Genomic DNA, 20,575 nt, shown 5'->3' on the forward strand with positions numbered 1-20,575 from the left:
CGGGGCGGGGGACCAATGGGGGGAGGCCGTTTGCACGCTCGAATTCCCGGTGCGAGCCCGTCTCTAGCGGGACCGAAACCGGCAGCGGGCGCCTCCTAGCCCCGCCCACGCGACACCACGAAAGAGCCGGAGGTCGGTAGCCGCGCCGCTGCGGGCCGAGCTCTCCCGTCCCCCTCCCCCGGGTGCTCGGCTGGTTTCCTTGACCGGGGGCAAACGCCCGAGACGGTGTCTCCCGCAGGTGGCGCTTGGTGGCTCAGGGACCTGCCCATCTGCCTTTATGAGCCTCTTCTGCCTCGCAGAGCAGTGGCGTTTGAAGCGTCATGGCTGGTAACTGAGAGCGCAGCGCTGAGGTGAACAGGGCAGTTAACTCATTTCACAGCTGTCGTTTCAGGCTCTCTGCAAACAGGTTTGTCTGCACACACTCCAGTTACACTCCCTTAATTATGCCAGTGTCGTTACAGTGCTATAATGCCCTTAGTGTGGGTGCATTTATAGCAGTATAAAAATGTACTTTATTCCCATATGGGAGGAGGAATAAATGATAAAAGTATAAGGTACTTTTATAACTGAGACTACATCCACACTAGGGATTTCACCAATTTAATTATTTCAGTAAAGAACCCCAAACACACACACACACCAAATTTACACAGTTACAGTTATATGAAATTTGCATGTGTAGACCAGGCCTGAGGTAGATGCTGCATCAGTTTACACTCAGTCAGATTTGATAGATTGAAAAAAAAAAAAAAAGGCTGATAATCTGCAAAGTAAAGATGGCATCTTGGGAGAGGGTTGGCTCAGTTCAAGCCCTGTGTATTTGTGTATCAGACAGTTTGTTTCTGAGAAATAGCTGTCCTGAAGTGTGCAGAAAGTAGGTGTTGGGTATGTGTGGTGCTGTGGTGATAGACTTTGTTGGGCTCATCTTTCTTGAGGTTTTGCTAAGCACCTGCCTTGTTGGGGTTTTGGGTTGTTCTGCTCCTGTTTGAGATTTTAAGGTTTGATGGATGCTCAGTATCAGAAGTTCCCAAGCTGTGGTTCCTCTAACACTTGCTGGTCACTGAGCACTGGTTCTTTATGCTTCTAGCTGAGCAATTGGAATAGCTGCACAGGGAGGGCAACTAATGTCCTGCCAAAGACCAAAATATATGTCAGAGAGTTGTTAATATATAAATTCTTTCTTGCTGGGGCTTCACCACATGAGCAATTGCTGTGGTTGCCACATGGATGTAACACTATTGCTAACTCTCCCAAATTAATTGTGAATCACAGGATTGTGGTGCTAGCAGGAGGAACTGTACTAATGGAGAAGGAAGCCCCTCCATTCCTTTGATTTTCAGGGCTGGACAAGCAGCCAGAGTGTTGTGAAAGAAGACACAGACATGCCCTTCCTTCCTTTATGGATTGGTCCTGGGGTAGTGAGAGGGGGGAGCTGGGGAACAGCTGCTACCTGGCCTGAGCAGGGCCTTGGAGCCTGCAACAGAACTTCTGGGGCAGTGGTCTTCTCCTTTGTCCCAGACGCAGCCGTTCTGATGACTCTTCTCTCCACCCTTTGAGTATTTTACTTGGGACCAGCAGCTGTACTTCGAGGCAGGATAGGGATAGTTGGGGGAAGTGCTTCTGAGTCCCCAGCAGAGGAGAAGTCCTGAATCAGTGAGAGGGAAGAGTAATTAAAATAAAAATGTATCATTTGTAGCTATTTGGACAATTATAAGATTTTAAAGGTAAATAATTTATTGTAATCACTAGATAACACATTTCTGAAGTTAAAATTATACAAAGAAAGAATTATTTAAAATTTTGGTTTATATGTTTTGAATGTGAATGAATTGGTTATTTAAAAATAATATTTAAGATTGAAAATATAAAAACTACACTGAGATGTAGAAAGCTCTGCTTGGGTGATGGTTTTCCAGCAATTAGCAAAGTTCATTGCAGTTCACATAAATCTTCACTGAAAAATAATTTGAAAACCTGATCCACAGGGAGAGTGCTCTGTCTTTCTTGGGTCGTCTTTGTTCAGCTCCATTTTATAGTTCTTGTACAATATATTCTAAAATAACAATGATGCATAGAATCATAGAATATCAGGGTTGGAAGGGAGCTCAGGAGGTCATCTAGTCCCACCCCCTTCTCAAAGCAGGACCGATCCCCAACTAAAACATCTCAGCCAGGGAATTCTTCGTGTCTGAAGGTGAGGTTGCTGCAGAAGGGCAGGAAAATGTGAGGGGGTGGGCAGAGAAGGGGGAAATGAAAAGGGAAATGTAGGGGGAAGGTAGGAAATGAGTCTGGGGAGATTCAAGAATAAGAGGCAATGGGGATCGGGGGAGTTACCTAGTCTTAGGGGTGAAGAGAGGGCGAATGGCCTCTCAGTCAGAGCAGCCAGGGAGAGGTGAGAATTTTTGTGTGCATTAAACATTGACATTTTAACCTGAAATTCTCAGTTACACACTGGAGAGGAGTAGTGGGGAGTTAAATTTTTTTTTTAATGTTTTGATTTGTTTTTAGTCTATGTCATGATTTTTGATCTTTTGAGGTTGCCCATACACTGATGTTATGGGAGGAGCTGTAGGGCCTGCACTGAAGGAGACAATATCTCTACTGAGATGGGGCTGCATCCGGTAACATTTCTAAATTGGCTCTGAACTATAGCTCCCAGCATGCCCTCCTCCCCTGGTTACTGGGGTGGAGAGGGAGGGGGAAAGAGCAGAACTACAATCCCCAGCATGCTTTACTCTTCCTAATTACAGGGTGTAGGGGGTGGCTGTTGTAAGGGGTGGGGGCTGTATCCTTGTAACAGTCAACGGGTACATGAGAAGAGGCTGTAGTGAGTTTCTCCCTATCCCGAGAGAGTGGAGTTGGGACTGGTGTCCTGCAGGGCTCCAAGTGGGTGTTTATGGGGTGGGGATGGCTGTGGCTCTGAGCACTATTTGTATTGGTCCTGTTTATCCTTAGGACCATGCACTATAGTCCAGAGATTGCTTCTTGCCTTTCACAGTACAGCCTTTACTGTCCACTAGGTTTTCCTGCATTCCCTGCTCTTCTCTGAGGCCAGCTTGGTCCTTCATCATGCGGAGGACAGGAAAGGAGTGACATTAGCACCTGCTGTGGCAATGGAAGAGTTTCGAAGGGCCTATATCCAGTTATGTAAGGAGAGTGGTGCTCAGCCACAGGAGACAGTCCTGCAGCAGCTACATGAGCTCCAGGAGGGGACAGGACACAGCTGCTTGGATTTTGCCACCCAGAGCCTTTCTGTGGATACATGCAAAGTCCTAGGGAAGCTTTTACAGGATGAGATCCTGTTTACGAAGATCATGCTGAGTGACTGCATGCTGAATGAAGAAGGTGGGACTCTCTTTGCCCACAGGGAGACACTTGCATGTGTGCTCTGCCTCTGAACTGTGAGATCTGGGAGTCAGGCTCACGCTGAAAGTCAAATTCTTAATCTTAAGGGAGTTGCTTTGAAGAGTGAATAAATGTGTGCTCATGGACAAAACTGCAGCCCGGTGCACAGGGAATTAGATCCAGGATTCTTGCTAATAGGAATTTGTGTGTTTGAATCTCCTGGCCTTACATTTACTCTCTAAACTAATCTGTCTCAGAGAGAATATTATCTAAGCCCAAATGAACCCACCCATTCTGTTTGCATTTTTTACTTTTTTACCTCACCAAGTTGTTTGAGCTTTGAAAGCTGATATATTTTCTTATTTAACTAATCTTATCACAAAAGCAAAACTCCTTCATATGTTTCAACCAGTGATGCCAAGGTGGGTGGTGGGTCTCATTCTGTTCAGGACCTGGGTCTGAGACGCTTACTGGGACCACATACAAACTATTTTGTGAGCATGAATAAACAGATCTGAGCCCCAGAAACTCCCTGCACTGCTTGCATGCTTAGTGAGGGTTAAATGGACATGCTGAACACAATTAGGATGAAACTTTCAAATCTCAAACGGACAATATATTTACTCTCCAATCCCTCTTTCCAGGGTGTCTGAATGCATATGCAGAGCTTTTAATTTTGATGAGTGTTGCTGTTGGGCAAAGGCTTTATTGGAAAACTATGTCTTAAAATATAGATCTGTACAGTCAGGCTTGGGCTCAATCTGGTATCTCCGGAAAGGGGACTCACCATGGGAAATACTCTGCCTCAACCATTTAACAGTCTAAAACAGGGTTTCTGCCACTGCATTGTCCCTGCAGAGCACAGCTGCTTTAGAAAAATAAGAGAGAACAATACAATGATCAGAGATCTTCAGGAGCCCACATTAGTAAGAGGAAGGACTAGGGGGTGTTGGAAGGAAGCTGTTTGCAGTTAGAACATGAGGTGTGACTCTAGCTGTGCTGGACTAATGAGGCCACAGAGTTGCTTGAAACTGATTGTGTGCTTTGATGATTCCTTTGGTGCCTTGCTGCATATGCCAGAAGCACATTCCCTCTGCCTGGGAGGACTTGTCTGTTGTACATTTCCACTCATAGGGCATGTTTCCACTGCATCTGGTGGTGTAATTTCCAGCTCACGTAGACATATATGAGGTAGTTTTGATGGAGTTTATGTGCTAAAAATAGTAGTATAATTGGGGCAGCATGGGTAGCGGCTTGGACTAGCCACCTGAGTTCATACCTAAGTTCTCTGACAGGACTGGACTTGGGCAGCTAGCCTGTGCTGCCACCAGTGCTGCTGCAACTTACTAATACTTTTAGTATAGCTTGATCAAAGTTAGCAAGTATAGATCTACCCAAGCTGGAAGTTAGCCCTATAGCAGCAAGAGGAATTATTGGCAGCTGCAGTTGCTGAATTTACTTTCTGGCGGCTCAGGGAACTGGAAACGAGACTTGGAACCTTTACCCTCTACATCAGAACCACCACAGTGGGTCAGACCAAAGGTCCATCTAGCCCAGTGTCCTGTCTTCCGACAGTGGCCAACACCAGGTGCTCCGAGGGAATGAACAGATCACTAGTTTCAGAGTGGGCCAAGTCAGTAGCAGCCAAATGTTGCGTGGAATCTCTGTCCAGATCCTAGAGGAGAAGCATCTACATCACACAAATCACCCTATCAGCAGAGAGCAAGAGCTGCATAAGCCATAAAGTCTGAAGTCCCCCCCTCACTGTTAGAAGAGGGTTCTCCAGACCAAGGCTGTGATCATAGCGGCAGGGCTTGTGAGAAGCCTCTACTCAGGCTCTAGCTGGTCTGCGTGGAGAGAGGTCTCCAGGTCAGGGTGGCATTTTCCAGCAGCACTAAAGTTTCTTGCTAATGAAATAGTTTCTCCCTGTAGCTACCTCTCCTTGATTGGGCCTGCTGGGGTAAAGAGGTGTTTACTGACACCTTATATTCAGGTCCAGGAGAGGGCTGAAGTCCTGTGTGAAATATAAATATCCTTCTTTTCCCTTTCACAGGGGTCAGACATCTGCTGAATGGACTTTGCTCCAACACTGTAGTAAAATCTTTGGGCTTGAAGGTGAGTTTATTTGACTTGACTTGAGCAACTCTGACCACAAGCCTTGGCCTTCAATACTGTGAAAGCAACTGAGGAGGTTTCAGAGGTGCAACTCTCATGGGAATTGGGGATGGAAAGACCCGATAGTCCCATGCAGGTCACCAACTGAAGGGACCAGTGCAGGCTTGTTCCCTTTCGCACACTTCCTAATGCAGTGTCCTGTCCATTGTAATTGCCTCACTTGATGGGACTCCCAGCCCTTCTCTTAGGGAGACTGCTTCACTGCTTGGTAGAACTCGCTGGCGGGAAGGTTTTCCTAGTAATCCGTTGCTAAGGTCTTGTCTACATACTTTTAATATAAAATTGTTTTTTAAACTGATTAATTTAAACTAGTGCAAACGCCTGTGGACACAGTTATTTTGGTTTAATAATGACTTGGTTCAGTTTAGTTTAAAACTGTTCCTAATTGACTGAAGCTATAATGAATTACATCTGTTTTAATCTGAAGTGTGTCCACATAGCCTTTTGCACTAGTTTAACTAAATCTCTTTAAAGTCACACACTAACTACACTCTGATCTATACTTAACATTTAGATCACCTAGATATTTTGCTTGAGGAATGGAAATTCTCACCCCCCTCAGTGCTGTAGTTAAATTGACCTAATCCTCAGTGTAGATGCAGATTCTTCTGTTGACCTAGCAACTGCTTCTTGGGGAGTGGATTAACTACATTGACAAAGAAATCCTTCCATTAATGTAGAAAATGTGTGCACTATGGCAATACAGCTCTGGTGCTCATCGTGTAGACACTGCCTACAACTGGTTCAACTTTCTCATATAGATCAGTCCATCTTTACTTACTCATGGGCAATTATTACTGTGTGTCTCCCTCTTAGCTACTGCTTGGTCAAGCTAGACATATTTAGGTCTGTTAATGTTTCAACATCAGTGAGGGAGTCCCCTGGTTATTTGAATTGCTCTTCAGTGAAGTCCCTTCTATTTATCAGTGTCTTTCTGTTAACATGTTATGGAGAACTGAACACATTATTACACCAGAATTGCATGTGAAAAGGACTATCTGCTCTGGGTCTGTCATATGTTGCCTTTATGTATACAGGCCAAAATTGTGTTTAAAAAATACTAACAAAGTTTAAAAATACTAGCAAAGCAGAATCTGGGTTCTGATTGAATACTACCTAAAAATATGCATTGCAACACTGACAACCAAGCTCAAGTTATGGGTGTGTGTGTATGCAGTACAGTGGGATCTGGAGCCCCTGGGTAGGTCACACTTGCCACAGATCCTCAGGGGAGAGTGTAACAAAAGATATATTTATTTATTAAAAATAATAATAATAAACAACCATAAAGACAGCCTTCTGCTAGTACATAATATCATTCTGAATTAGTTCCCAGACCCATCCATCATGCCTCACTCTGCTGTCAGATGAGCCCTTCCTGGTGAAAAGTCAAAATGCCCACCAGATGCCAAGAGTCTGAGTCTCTCTTCTTATCACAGGCAAATGATGACACTGCTGTTTCCATGTGGGAGATATTTGGCTCCTCCGTGTGGAAAGTGTTTCTTGGCACAGTGAGGCCAGGCAGCATGTTTCTATTTGATGCTGTCACCAGCAGGAGCTGTGCATTTCCACACGAGGGCTGGAGAGACCAGGTTTAGTGGGCAATGTGCCTGGGACCAGTGTTACCTACATGTGATAAATCATAACCACAACTCGACCTTGGCACCACCCAGTGTGTCAGGCGAGATGAAATGGGACACTTTAAGCCATTCACCTGTGGTATTTGTTTCAGGGGAATAACCTGCGAGCTCTGGGTGCTGAGGCTTTGGGGAAACTCCTCAGGCAGAACAAATCCCTCAGAAGGTGAGGTGTAAAGTCACTTCCACCCGTCTGTCCATTGTGTGCTGGGTGAGTGGGTGCAAGGGTCGGGGGTTTCTCTGCGGGACCAGAACTGGGGTGGATACTGGAGAGCTCCCTTTTCTTTGGAGTCTGGTCTTTGTTGGCTAGGGTGAGCCTGTGATTGGGTCCCCACAGGAGCTAGGCTGAGGCATCCCCTTCAACCTCTTGCTGTTCCTTGTTCCTAGAGATGTAGATTAACCCTGCAACTCCTGTTTAACTTTCCCCTCAGCCTCACCTTGGAATGGAACAGCCTGGGCATGTGGGAAGAGGGCTTTTCCCTTTTCTGCCAGGGACTAGGAGCCAACTGCTTCCTCCAGTGGCTGGATCTGCGCAATAACCAGATTAACCACCAGGGAGCAGGAGAGCTGGCCATGGCCCTGAAATGCAATTCCAGCCTACAGGAGCTGGGTAAGAGCAACTCCCCTTTGTCAGGATGTTATCACTTTCAGGTGGTACCTTTGGCCTAAGTTCCCTCCAAGCTGCATGGTCTTGCGCAGCTGCCTATTAAGCCCTGCACAGGGGCTTGGGGCTGCAGCGGGGAGAGATGCCTCTCTTCCAGCATGAACCTACCACAGCGGGGAGAGGCGTCTTTTCCCGCTGGCTCCAGCACACACCTACCCTGGACTTGCCGCGGCCGGGGAGAGGTGCCCCTCCCCTGGCCCCAAGCCAGCCCCAGCATGGACCTGCTGTGGCCAGGGGAGAGGAGCCTCTCCCCCACCACAGCCCAGGTGCTGCTGGGGGAGTCCTCTCTTCCTGCTGTAGCCCTCAGGCAGCAGGCACCCCAAACCTCTCATCCCCACACCCGAGCCAGAGCCCTCACCTCCCCCACACCTCAGTTCTCTGCCCTAGCCCAGAACCCACCTCCACATTCCGAGCCACTCAGCCTCATCGTGTGAATTTTGTTATGTGCACCAATATGGAGGTGATGTGTAATTCATTCCGTACATGCATGGGAAAAATTAGAGGGAACACTGCCTGTGGCACTGCCTTTCCATTTCCAGTCACTCCAGAGCTGCTCAGAGACTCAATGCCAGTGGCAGCCCTGGCAGCCTCTAGGATTTCATGACTTAAATAAGCAGGGGCTAACCAGAAACTGGAACGGAAGCACAGAGTCCAAATCTGGCTACCTGGTGCAGAAGCCCCACCCTTTGTGTTGATGAGAAGAGCAATTCCCCCAGCTTACGACTGTCCTGTTGGTTTGAGACTTGTGCATCTCATTCCAGGCCCTGAGGTTTCTTTGTGCAGATGCCCTGCTGCCCCAAATAGAAGCCTTAATAGAATTTCCCTTCCCCTCCCTAACTGGGCAGAGGTTGCTGCTGTGCTGTCTCCCTGCAGGGAGTTTATTTTCTTTCAGACTAGAAGCAAGCTTCTCGGCTGGGCAGCCTCTCTAAGGAGGTTGGATTTGTTGAATATTGATGTGATGGGAACATCCTGCAGGTCTACCTGGCTGGAATGGATCCTTGTGCAGACTTTGCAGTATGTGCAGCATTTATTGCAGGTCCTTCTCCAGGATGCCGAGAGGGTAGAGGAAGCTGCATTTGCTATAAGTTTGCATTGTCCATCACTATCTCATTCTATCACTCTCAGATGGTGAACCGCACCCACTGGTAGTTTATGCTGAGGCTCCTGGGGGGAGCTGACCCACTGTGCAGGGGTGCCATGTGTGAGGAATATATTCAATATGGCCTGATGGTGCTGTTGCCAGGGTGATGGTTTGTTGCCCCTCTAGATTTGCGTTGGAATAACATTGGGCTCCTGGGGGGCCGAGCGTTACTGAGCTGTCTGCACAGCAACAAGACCTTGAGGAGACTGGAGCTGGCTGGGAACAACGTCCCGAGTGACATCCTGAAGGCTGTGGGTATGTGGCCAATGTTATGTGGATTCTTTTTCTCACCACAGGTACATGGATGGTGATGGGGCTGCTGCTATCTCAGAGGAGCCCCATGTCTCCCACTCCCTGACAGGAGCCATTTAGGGCCTGTCGGCTGGTAAGGGAGGAGTTGTGCTGAACTCAGGTAGTGCAGGGAGCTGTACTGTGCTAAGGAGAGAGATGCTGGTATTTTCCCAGTTTTTCCCCGCAGAGACCAGCTAGGGAGATGGTTGGGTTTGATTGAGTGCAGTCTTGGAGTGTCATGTAAACAAGGAAGGACTCCCCTTCAGTGGGGCTTTGTTTTGTCCCATAGTGGCTGTGGTACAGTTTGGAAGTTGCCAAAAGCAGCCCACACTGAGCTGCATTACTGTTGTGGGTTTTGGAAGCTGTTTCTTTAAAACAACACTTCCTTCACTCTATCCATTGCATCCATATTGTAGGAACAGTCTCCCTAAAAGGGGTCCATGGGGAGGCCACAGGGGTCTGGGTATCATCCTGCTGTAGAACCGCTCTCTGCTCTATTGTTGTGGAAATGTCTCTCTCTGTCAGAACAAGCCATGGATCACAACCAGGATCGCCAGGCCATTCTTGCTGAGAACCACAGCCGGACACGCGTACTCAGTAAGGAAGTGTTTAGTCTGAAGGAGGAGAAGGCTAAGCAGGTGAGTGGCCTACTAATGCTTCAGCAGCTTGAATGGGGCAGCCATGAACACTGGCTTTCCTGTGAATTGTCTTTGTAAAGTAGCACAGTACCAGAAGTCTTGGCCCAAGGAGCCACTTGCAAATGCTAACATGCTGCGTTAGTACTTGCAGTAGGCACACAGCATTATACAGCAGATTGGGGCTAGGTTGCCCTTGGGAGCAGATCCACCAGCAGAAACGTTGCATTGGAAACATCCCCTGGCTGAAACACTTGACTCTGTGAGCCAAAGGATTTCAGTGGTTTCATTTTCATTCATCCAGTTCTTTCTCTTACTGGGACAGTTCAGTACTTTCCAGTTTATGAAGTTAATACATGTGATTTCCACATCCTCTCCCTCCCTATGGTACAAAGTCTCTGAGACAGAACGCTAGCTTTGGTCAATGACCTGTGACAAAGTTCCTCCTCTATCTTGGTGGGTCTTGCGCTTATTGGCAGATTTGCTCACCTCAGTGATCTTCCCCACAGTCTGGATCAACTCCTCCTGTGTCTGATCAGGAGTTGGGAGGTTTAGGGGGAACCCAGGCCCGCCCTCTACTCCGGGGTCCAGCCCAGGGCCCTGTGGATTGCAGCTGTCTATAGTGCCTCTTGTAACAGCTGCATGACAGTTACAACTCCCTGGGCTACTTCCCCATGGCCTCCTCCAAACACCTTCTTTATCCTCACCACAGGAACTTCCTCCTGGTGTCTGATAACACTTGTACTCTGTAGTCCTCCAGCAGCACAGCCTCTCACTCTCAGCTCCTTGTGCCTCTTGCTCCCTGCTCCTCACACGCACTTCCTCTCCTCTAGCTCCTTCCTCCCTGACTGGAGCGAGCTCCTTTTTAAACCCAGGTGCCCTGATTAGCCTGCCTTGATTGGCTGCAGGTGTTCTACTAATCAGCCTGTCTGCCTTAATTGGTTCTGGCAGGTTCCTGATTACTCCAATGCAGTCCCTGCTCTAGTCTCTCAGGGAACAGAAAACTACTCAGCCAGTGACCAGTATATTTGCCCTCTACCGGACTCCTGTACCACACTGGCCTGGGTCTGTTACAGACCATAGTCAAGCTGAGTCGTGACACCCATCAGATCACCAGTTTGGCTTCTTCCAGGAGATCAGCTGGTGCTGCTCCCTATGCGGCCCCAAAGGAAGAGTAGGAAGAGGCAAGTCTAAATGCCACAAACTCCTGCAGTTCATAGTGTCACTGGTGTTTGTCTCATTCTCAGTTCCTGGATTTGATGGATACTATTGATAAACAGAGAGAAGAAATAACCAGGAGCAGCAGGTCAGTGAATCTCTTGGCTCCCTCCTTGCATAGGGGGAAAGATCGGGTTCTCAGAGGGAAGTCTGAGATGGAAGTCTTCATTTCGAGTGGTTAATGTTTTTCTTTTCCCAATTCAGGACATCAGCAGCACGAGTTGGCCAGTTACAGGAAGCCCTGAATGAGCGGCAGTCTGTCATGAATTCATTAAAAGCCAAGTATGGAGGAAGGAATCTGCCCAGTCATGCCCTTGGCTGAGAAGTAGGCTGAACTGATCAGAGCTGTAGAGAGAGGAGGGAGTAGCTGGCTCACTATTTCAGTCAGTGTTTTGTTAGCACCTAGAGGTCCCAGTCAGGATCAGGGCCCATTGTACTGGGTGCTGCACAAATGTAGTAAACACAGTTACTGCCCCAAAGAGCTTCCATGCTAGAAGAAATAACAGACAAGCAGGTGGGCTTAGGAGTGGGTTGATGGGGACAGTGACAAGCAGCCCATTGTGGGGATGGGCTCCCAGCAGTCTTCAGGCTGGAGAGATAAATGGACACTAATTATGTCAGTTTCCAGGGCACCTGGGAACTTGTTGCACTGGACAAACCTAGATGGAGAGGTTTGTGCTGTGAGGCTGTGTCCACTTTTGAGGAGTGCCATGTGAGGTCTCTGCAGGAGAAGAGGGCACATCGTAAGGCCAATGCCTGAAGCCCTCCACCCAACCACGACTACACTTGCAAGGCATGCAACTACATTTGCAAATCGGGGACCGGACTTGCTTCCCATGTGAGAAACCATAAAAACAAATAAGCCCAAAACTTAAGTCAACGTCAGCTGAACTCTCAGCTGTCAAAGTGATGGGAGAATCCAACAATCACATCAGTGATCCCCACTGGCCACCTGCCTCACTGTTGTCAATTGGCAATTTCCCATTAGCCTTGATCCCTGTGGAAGTGGATCTTGTACAGGGTTTTGAGGGAGGGCAGCTTGGGGCCTGACAGATTGATGCAATAGGGACATTCTGTGCATTTGTGGGAGAAGCTGAGAAATGAGCTGCAAGACCTGGTATCTCTGGAGAGTGGTTAAGTAGATGGGAAGCTAGACCATGCAGAGCTGACAGAAGGCAAGAGATGGGCTGTGTAGGGCTGGTATGGAGGAGACAACATGGGCTTAGCTATCCAGGGATTGGGGACAAGCAGCCTCTCTTTGCAGAGCGGGAGGGAATAGGCCCATTTGCTGTGTGTGTTTAAGGCCAGTGCTATACTACAGACTTCTGCCGGCAGAGCAGGGGTGTGGTGAGGTGTGGTTCTCACAGACAGTGAGGAGGGACCCAATACCTTGGTGAGTGGGCACATTAAATTCACTGTTGAGAAATGCAATATAAGGGGCAGGACATTGAAGGAATAAGTGGAGCTACTCGGGCCCCTTATTGGTGTATAAATTAACTGTAACAACTGAAGGAAAAGTTCTCTAAGTGTCCTGTAAACAGCTCAGCGATCACAATCAGATGCTTCTATTCAGCCTTTTTTACAAGAGCAAAATTGAAAGGCAAGAAATTTATAACTGATAAAAAAAAATATTTGTTATGCAATGTAAAATTAGTGTGCTCAGTTTCTTGCCACAAGTTTTCATTACAGCCAGGAGCGTAGTAGGATTCCAAAAAGGATCCAATATCTCTTGATAATGAGAGCACCCACAGTAACATTAGATGTGATTCAGATAGATTAGGGGATACAAGTTCTTGTGCTTCAAGATCTGAGCTAACCATTAACTGATGAGGGGTGGCAAGGAACTGCCCAAATGAGCAAATTATTCTGTAACTGCAAATTCCAGAGTTTCTTGCACCTTCCTCTGAAGCAGCTGGTACTGACCATTGTCTGAGGCAAGAGACGGAGCAGGGAGGACCCCAAGCTGATCCTCTGGCTCTTCCTATGTTGCTATGAGGTTGTCTTGCTGCATATCCAGTGCTGTCCAGTGTAGAAAATTCATTGAGAGTATGATATATTTTTGGGAGGGACAAAGATTAAAATCTCAGCCGTGCCTTCTACTGTGTAGATTGCAGATGACTGAAGCTGCATTGGCTCTGTCTGAGCAGAAAGTGCAGAACCTGGGAGAGCTGCTGAGTGCCACAAAGCAGGAGCAAGCCAGCATGACCGAGTGCCAGTTGAAGGAGCTCCGGCAACAAAAACAGGTGGGCTGGATTGGGGGTTGGATGGGGCTGGTCAATATTTGATTCTGGGTGGCATTCTGGGTTGGGGTGTCAGGGGATACTGGATGGGATGAGAAGTCAGGTGGTTCCATATATGAACTTCTGTGAAGTACAGAATAGTGACTGTGGAGAATGATCTGTACTGTGGGTGGGAGAAAGTTATGGTGTTGGGGACTTGGGTTATTTTGAAGTGTATTGGATGGGGGTGTGGGGCCTCAGGAGGTCAGGGATGGGCTTTCCTAATCCTGGGCTTGGTTTGCAGGAAGCTGCTAGTCGGGAAACAAAGCTTCTCCGGGACCTATCTGCTGCCAATGAGAAAAACCTGCTTCTAAGAAACCAGGTAGGAGAGCAAGCCTAGACTGAAACATGGGATGGGCCTGAGGAATTCCCAACATACTTTTTACTTTGCTAACTGTGTAAGTTTCCAGACTCTTTCCTATGGCTCCTGGCTAGTGGCCATGCACAGCCAGCCACCCATCCCATGCTAGTGGAAGCAGAAGCTCTGTTTGTCTTCACTTCATGGTGGTGATTTCCATTCAGGTGGATGAGCTAGAGAGAAGGTGCAAAGCCCAGCAGGACCAGCTCTTGCAGGTGAAGCAAGATTTGACAAACACAACAGCGGAGCTGAAACTGCGAGCCGTGCAGGCAGAGGGTGAGTGGAGGAGCTGGGCAGCCAGGCCTGGGGCGAATCAGAGAATTGAGTTATTGGGGAGCCAGATGCTGCAGTCTGAGCATAAAGATTTATGGTGAGATGTAGTGTGAGGTGAAGAGTGTGGAGTACCAGGGGGAGACCTTGGTTGATAATCTGTTCTCTTTTAACTTCCAGAACGCCTAGAAATGGAGAAAAGGAGATTTAAACAGGGCCTGGAAGATGTGGAATCCCTTCGACTGAAAGAGGTAAGGACAGGGCCACAGCAGCAACTGAACCAAGTCTCCCCACTGGCCTCTGGGCTACTGACCCCTTTGGTTTAGTTACTGGGACTGTTTGTTGATGTCAGGTGAGGATCCAGCAGCCTCTGGCTCATCCATGGGAACAAAAGGCCATTTATAAAAATAGAAACTCTTTCCCGCTGGCCTGAGCCTGGCAGGAGAGATTGCAGAGCACCCTATTGCTAGGCCATCCAGCAAGGTTTTGCAGTCCTCAGGAGCATACTTGGGTGTCAAAGATATTTGTCCGTTGATCCTGTCCCCAGACAGTGGCATAGCCAGGTTTTCAGCATAGGGGAAGCAAAAACATAAAAAAGGTCCCCCATACCTGGCTCCCCCTCTGGCCACGCCCCTAGACCGGACCGACACCCCACCCGCCCCCGCTCACCTTCCCTCCTGTGCTGCTGCCCATCCCCGGCTCCTGGTCCAGCACTCGGCTGTGCCTGCACTGGCCCGCAGGCACAGCTTCCGCGCTGGACTGCCGCACCACAGGCACGGCTTCCACACCGGCCTACCGCCCCGCAGCTCCTTCAGCCGTGGCTTCCATGCCGGCCTGCCATCTCGTGGCTCCTCTAGCTGTGTGGTTAGCAGCGCCGGCCGGCAGGCGCCACTTCCGCGCCTGCCAGCCTGACGGGAAGCGGCTGCTTCCGTGGAATCCCGCCAGCTACGTTACTGTCCCCAGAGGGCAGTAACTGAACAGGTTGTGTCATCATTTTTATCCTGAAAAGGCTGTTTTGCTTGAGCAAACAACAAAATGTCTCAAACGCCCATTTATGCAATTCATGGCTAGTGGTTGGGGCTCAGCTCTTGTCTCATTCTAGGGTGCAGTTCACGTTGGTGAGAGGTTGTATTGTATATAAACTGAGTGCCTCAAATTGTTTCTGCTGCTTGTGGCTCCCTGTCTGGGACATGCACACAGTCAGAATGCACTTGGTGCTCTATATGCTATGGAGTTCTGATTCAACCACTTTGAATCCAACAGCCTGCCTGCAGTTATCACAGACACGCTTTTGTCTTATCAGACTTGTTTAATGTTAGCAGGTGACCCCAACACCACCCCCAGTCCTGAACTTCCCCAGACCAGTATGCTCTGAAATGTCCAACCCTCTTCTGCAACATTCAGAGGAATAATAAGATCCATCTGCTCTTTCAAGGAGACCAAACCCACCAGCTTGCCAGATTACCCAAAGTTCATATTCACTGTAGTACAAACACAGTTGGTTTAGATTAATAGTAAAACAAAAGAAGATAGGATTTTAAGTGAATTCAAGTGTGAGAGATAAAGTTAGAAATGGTTACAAGAAAATAAAAGTGAAAATACCCATCTACGAGTCTAAAACGGAATCTAGCAAAGTTTGGGTCAAAGCATTGTTCAAGAAGCTTTTCTCACCCACCGTCTTCCACAGTGGCTGACCTTCTTGGTCAGGATCTCTTCCAGTGGCCCAAATATGCTGATTTCTTTGGCTTCTTGGGTGAAAGAGAGAACTTGAATTTTCTGCCTCTTTGTTTTATAGTCCAGTGAACGTTTTAAATGGATTCTTCTCAAGGTTACCCCTCAAAGTAAAGTTTATTTAAGTGGTGAGGAGGTGACATGCAGCATGCAGTCTGGTAGTGAAGGAGGCCCCATGTTTTATTGTTGTGTTGTTTTGTTTTAAAACCCTGCTCCTATTTGCAGGAAACCAAACAATTTGCATTTTTACCACCCCCCACCCCACCCTTTGAAGGTTCTGTTTACTACCTATATGTAAATTGAGGTAAGCACACATTGCTTTGTTTAGAGTAGGTCTGTTCAACAACTTTGGCCCTGGCAGGGCTATTTGGTTTTGAATAAGTAACATCATAAAGGGGAAATTTTGACTAGTGAGTTATTTGTTTTCAGATGATTCTTCACAAAATATATTTTGGACCAAGATTATTGCAGTAGTGTGTATAGTGCAAATACAGGGTGCTTCGAGTCCCAGCTCTATTAGCAGTTCCTCCCTGGGATTTAGGAACTGATTCTCCACTGGCACAGGCAGTGATGAGGAGGCTGTGATCAGATCTAGATTGGATTTGGATCTCTCAAAACTGTCAAAACCAAAACCTCCCAAACTGTGCTTGGGTGCATATGGAAATCTCATGAGAGATCTGTTTCAGGAAGGCCTCATCCCACATCCCAAAGCCTGGGCCTTTCCCAGTGTTTGGCTCCGGTCTAAGACCAAACTACAAGGTGGCCTGAGCTCCTGGGAGTTGATTCCAACCACCTTTCTTCAAAAATGTGGGGGAATTTGTATGCAAGGCTCTGGATTCCTATTTAAAGGCATTGCTGCTCAGTTGTGTGGGAGCCTCACAGAAGAGTTGTGTTGGGGAAGGAGGAAGCTTTGTTTTCTCTTGCCAATAGCTGGCTAGAGAGGAGTATGCTATTCCCAGTGCTGGGTGACTGCTGTATCTCAGGAATAATAAGGTGCCAGAAACCCACTGAAATGGCTCCTGCTGCTTTGCAGGTGGATCACATGACACATCACATGGAGGCAAGTGAGCGCTCCATGCAGGAGAGAATCCAGAGGTTGGAAGCCATCCGGATTGGGCTGGAGGAGGTGAGAGTGAGTGGTCTGGGTGCCTGTGTGTCTGGGAGTCATTGGCTGTTTATTTTAACAAGGGACTTCTACAAAATTTTCCACTGCTGGCCTGTGAGACTCCCTGTGTGCTGTGGGGCATGAAGGTTGAGGTAGAGATGAGAAGACGGGGACTGAGGCATCCGTTGATTTGGTTTCCTATTTAAACAAAAACTCTTTCTATGGATAGTGGTGGATCGAGGTCAAACACAGTCCTGGATCAGAAGCTGGGTAAGATAGCAGGGCTTGGTCACGCAGTCAGGGGAATTAAACGTTGCCTGCAGCAGTGATGTATTTGCCTATGGGCTAAGGCCCATGGAGAACAGGTTTTTCGGCCCCTATGTCCCTGCTGGCTGTGGCTCCTAGGCCCTGGAACTATGTGTCTGGTGCATTCCCACCTGCACCTGAAGCTTAGTCTGTGAATCAAATGACTGACCCAGGCAGCTGCAGAATGGGGAAAGCCATTTGTTCCCTGCCCCTAAGTGGCTGCATCACTTTTAGCCCTGACCCATCCATGGCCTGAAACTGCATGGTAACATGGCTGGAATGTGTGTGTTTGTGATAGGAGCTGAGCCGAGTCAAAGCAGCGGCATTCACTGAGCGAGGTCAGGCAGAGGAAGAGTTAATCAAAGTTCGGGGCCAAGCCAGGCTGGAAGAGGTAAGACTGTGATCCAGCTGCTGGGCCCTGTCTGTGGAGGTGGGAACGGATTTGTCTTTCCAGCATGTGTCTTTCTCCGATAACTGATCAGTAACTTGTTCTTCTTGGTCTTGTTATCTTAAGTATTGACTGATTCATGAAGGGTGAGTAACCCTGAGATGTCTGCATCAAGCTATATCAGCACTTTCTGTACCAAGGTGTCTCAAAACCATCACCCCTGTGCCCAGCACGTTCCAACTTGTTACATACAGAATTAGTGGTTATGGTGTAATATGTGCTTGTGTTTTACAGCAACAGCACCTGGATCACTTGGAAGAGAAGCTACGGCTGATGACACAGTCACGTGATGAAGCTCAGAACTACTGCCTTCAGCAGAAGCAGGCAGTGGGAGAGGCACAGGCCAAGGTCAGCCAGCTGACCTTGCAAACTGAAGGGCTCAAGAGACGCGTGGAGGAACTACAACAGGTACTAGGGCAGGGGGAATTCTAATCATTGATGCACAGCTGGATGCTGCAGTTGCTGGTCTCTCATGTCCTGTGTATGCTAGGACCTGAGCGGCAAGGAGCAGGAGAAAGTGGCTGAGGTGAACAAAGTGAGAGTTGAGCTGCAGGAGCAGATTGGACACCTGCAGGCTGAAAGGACAGCACAGGAAGGGCTGAAAGAGAAGATTGCTGCCCTGGAGAGGCAATTGAAAGGTGTTGGATGTGGGGGTTGGGGGACTATGTACAGCACCTTCCTTACAGGGAGTAGTATGAGGTGTCATGTCATCACTAGTCCTGCCCCCATGGTCTAGAGAGTCTGGGGTTGAATGGTACCAGCTACTACCCTTGACAATACCACCTCATATTGCTTTCATGTCTTCCAGTTACTCTACAGACAGCAATGAACTAAACTGCACAGGAGCCCCTGGAAGTGCCTTAGGATTCTTATCCCCATTTTACAGATGGGAGGCTGTGGCTCAGAAGTGAAGTGCCCTGCTTAAGTTCACATGGGGGGTGGAGGGCATAGAACCCAGGTCTCTTGACCCTCAGTCCTGTGAGCATGATGCCACACCTGCAAACACATGTGCATCCCCCCATCAGTGTCTCGTTGGGCCCACTAGGTAAAGCTAGAGGTAAAGGCCTCCAGCAGTCTGTGCTGTATATGTCTGTTACCACTCTGCCTCCAAGGCATACTCCCTCTACAGCAGGTTGTTCCCTGGTACTGACCTCATGAGCCAAAGGACACACCCACTCCCTATGCTAACATGGTTCTTCTTGCACAGTGTTATCAAGTAACCACCGGGAGGCCCTGCTGGATAAAGAGAGTGAAATCTCTACTCTCCAGGAGAAGCTGAGGATGAAAGAGGCTGAGATCTCCAGGATGAGGGAAGAGGAGGCCCAACGAGCTAGTTTCCTGCAAAACGCCATCATGGCCTATGTGCAGGGCTCCGCCCTTGGACCCCTGAGCCCTAGGAAATGAGCATGTCCTAAGGAATCTCAGGTGCCTGCTGTCAGGAATAGAGGGGCATGATCTGTGTGCAGCTCCTTCTTCCGGAGCAGGCCTGGTTTCTCAGGAGAGTGGTGTTACTCATCTCTGAAGCACAAGGGGGTCACAGACACAGAATTCCTCAGGCCACTCAGAAATTCTTCTGCTGACAGAAATGAGGTCTGAAGAAAGCAACTAGCCAAGCCAGGGTAGGAATAGCCAGGACTGAGTTCTCCCACTTTACCGTGTTAGGCCCTGTCTACACTAGAGCTTGTAACAGCCTTTGAAACTGTTTTTATGTCCTGTCACGCAACTTAAGTCTACCTGTGTCTGCCCCACACACCAATACTAACCATGTTGTAGGATCCTGGGAGAGAAGTGTCACCCTCCAGCACTGCTTTGGATGCCATGACTGTTCACAAAGAAAGTCTTATCAACACTCGACAGGGGAACTATCAAAAACAGCTCCCATGCTTGGGAGCCATCTGTGTCACTCTAGGCAAGGTACAGAGAGCCCAGATACTATGGTGATGGGTAACACAGACATACTTGTAATAAATAAAATCAGCTATGCTGGCAGGTCACTGCAGAACCAGGCTGGATAATGAATTGTTAACTATGGCTGAAGCCCCTACAGTCCTAGTTGATGTTGAAAAGTAGGGAAGATCCTGTCCTTGCTCATTATGGACCACTGCCCTAAGCTGAATGCTCTTTAACAAGTCCGTGGCAGAGAACAGCATTTAATTCCACGTTGGTGGGAGGGTCACATTGGATCCTACTAAAGTTACAAGCTGCAAAGAATGATCTCCTGGCTCCCCAAGGTCCCTGACCTGTGCAGTGCCTATTTCCTTGGCTTTGAACTGGTGGAGAGAGTGTAGGTTGTTCTCTTTCCCTGTCTATAGAATTTCAGAAAATAATGTGTAGGAGATGGCGAATGATTTTATATTAATTTTAATGCACATCTTTTAAACTAAGATGAAAGTGAAATATGTGCCCTTCTCTCTGGGCCTAGGGGTTGATTTGTTTTCATGGTTTGTTTCGCAGGGTTTATTTTAAAATAAAGAGCTTTTGCATTTTGTTATAACACTGAGCAATCATCAGTGCATGCTTTAACAAATTTGGGAACGCTAATGTTTGTTTTTAACTGTTGTGTTGATCTCTATGATGTGCTTTCTGCAAGGAGACCCTCTGAGGCTGGCCAATAAACAGGGGGCAGCTGTATGGAGAACTAACTGAGGGCATCTAGAGGTTAGCGATTTTGAGCACAGCTAAAAACAGAAGGGGTCTGGAACTAAACCCCCAAGGTGGTTGCTCGGCTCCAAGTCTTTCCTTGAGACCCAGGAGAGGCCTATGGACTGCAGCTGTACTGTAGCTGTAATAGGGTGAGAGGCCAGAGCCTCCGCTGCTCAAAATGGAAAAACTGGTTTCTGAGAGTTCTCTTAAATGGGCAGATTAATGGAGAAGGCCTTGGGGGTGGCCTCCCCACATGATGCTTCTCAGGGTATGTCTACTCTATAATAAAAGACCCATGGTCACGGCTGGCCCAGTTCAGCTGACTTGGG

At 48.1% G+C, this 20,575-nt stretch overlaps 1 protein-coding gene across 6 annotated transcripts; it reads left to right on the forward strand.

Moving 5' to 3' along the window:
* The first annotated feature begins 46 nt into the window (after nucleotides 1–46).
* LRRC45 (leucine rich repeat containing 45) lies at nucleotides 47–20,097 on the forward strand. Of its 6 annotated transcripts, none has more exons than XM_032764512.2 (18): nucleotides 47–132; nucleotides 3,021–3,345; nucleotides 5,399–5,460; nucleotides 7,253–7,323; nucleotides 7,589–7,767; nucleotides 9,089–9,217; nucleotides 9,779–9,891; nucleotides 11,136–11,194; nucleotides 11,311–11,388; nucleotides 13,214–13,349; nucleotides 13,630–13,707; nucleotides 13,908–14,019; nucleotides 14,194–14,264; nucleotides 16,778–16,870; nucleotides 17,454–17,546; nucleotides 17,838–18,011; nucleotides 18,094–18,241; nucleotides 18,811–20,097. In XM_032764512.2, the coding sequence occupies exons 2-18, from the start codon at nucleotides 3,114–3,116 to the stop codon at nucleotides 19,005–19,007; spliced, it is 2,025 nt and encodes a 674-aa protein (XP_032620403.1). In that variant the 5' UTR covers nucleotides 47–132; nucleotides 3,021–3,113; the 3' UTR covers nucleotides 19,008–20,097. The 6 variants fall into 6 exon arrangements, with proteins under 6 accessions (XP_032620403.1, XP_032620405.1, XP_032620404.1 ...); XM_032764514.2 differs by lacking the exon at nucleotides 47–132 and adding an exon at nucleotides 306–406; XM_032764513.2 differs by lacking the exon at nucleotides 47–132 and adding an exon at nucleotides 754–874.
* Nucleotides 20,098–20,575: the final 478 nt, after the last annotated feature.

This window comes from Chelonoidis abingdonii, chromosome 13 (assembly GCF_003597395.2).
Source record: "Chelonoidis abingdonii isolate Lonesome George chromosome 13, CheloAbing_2.0, whole genome shotgun sequence".
Classification (NCBI taxonomy): domain Eukaryota; kingdom Metazoa; phylum Chordata; order Testudines; family Testudinidae; genus Chelonoidis; species Chelonoidis abingdonii.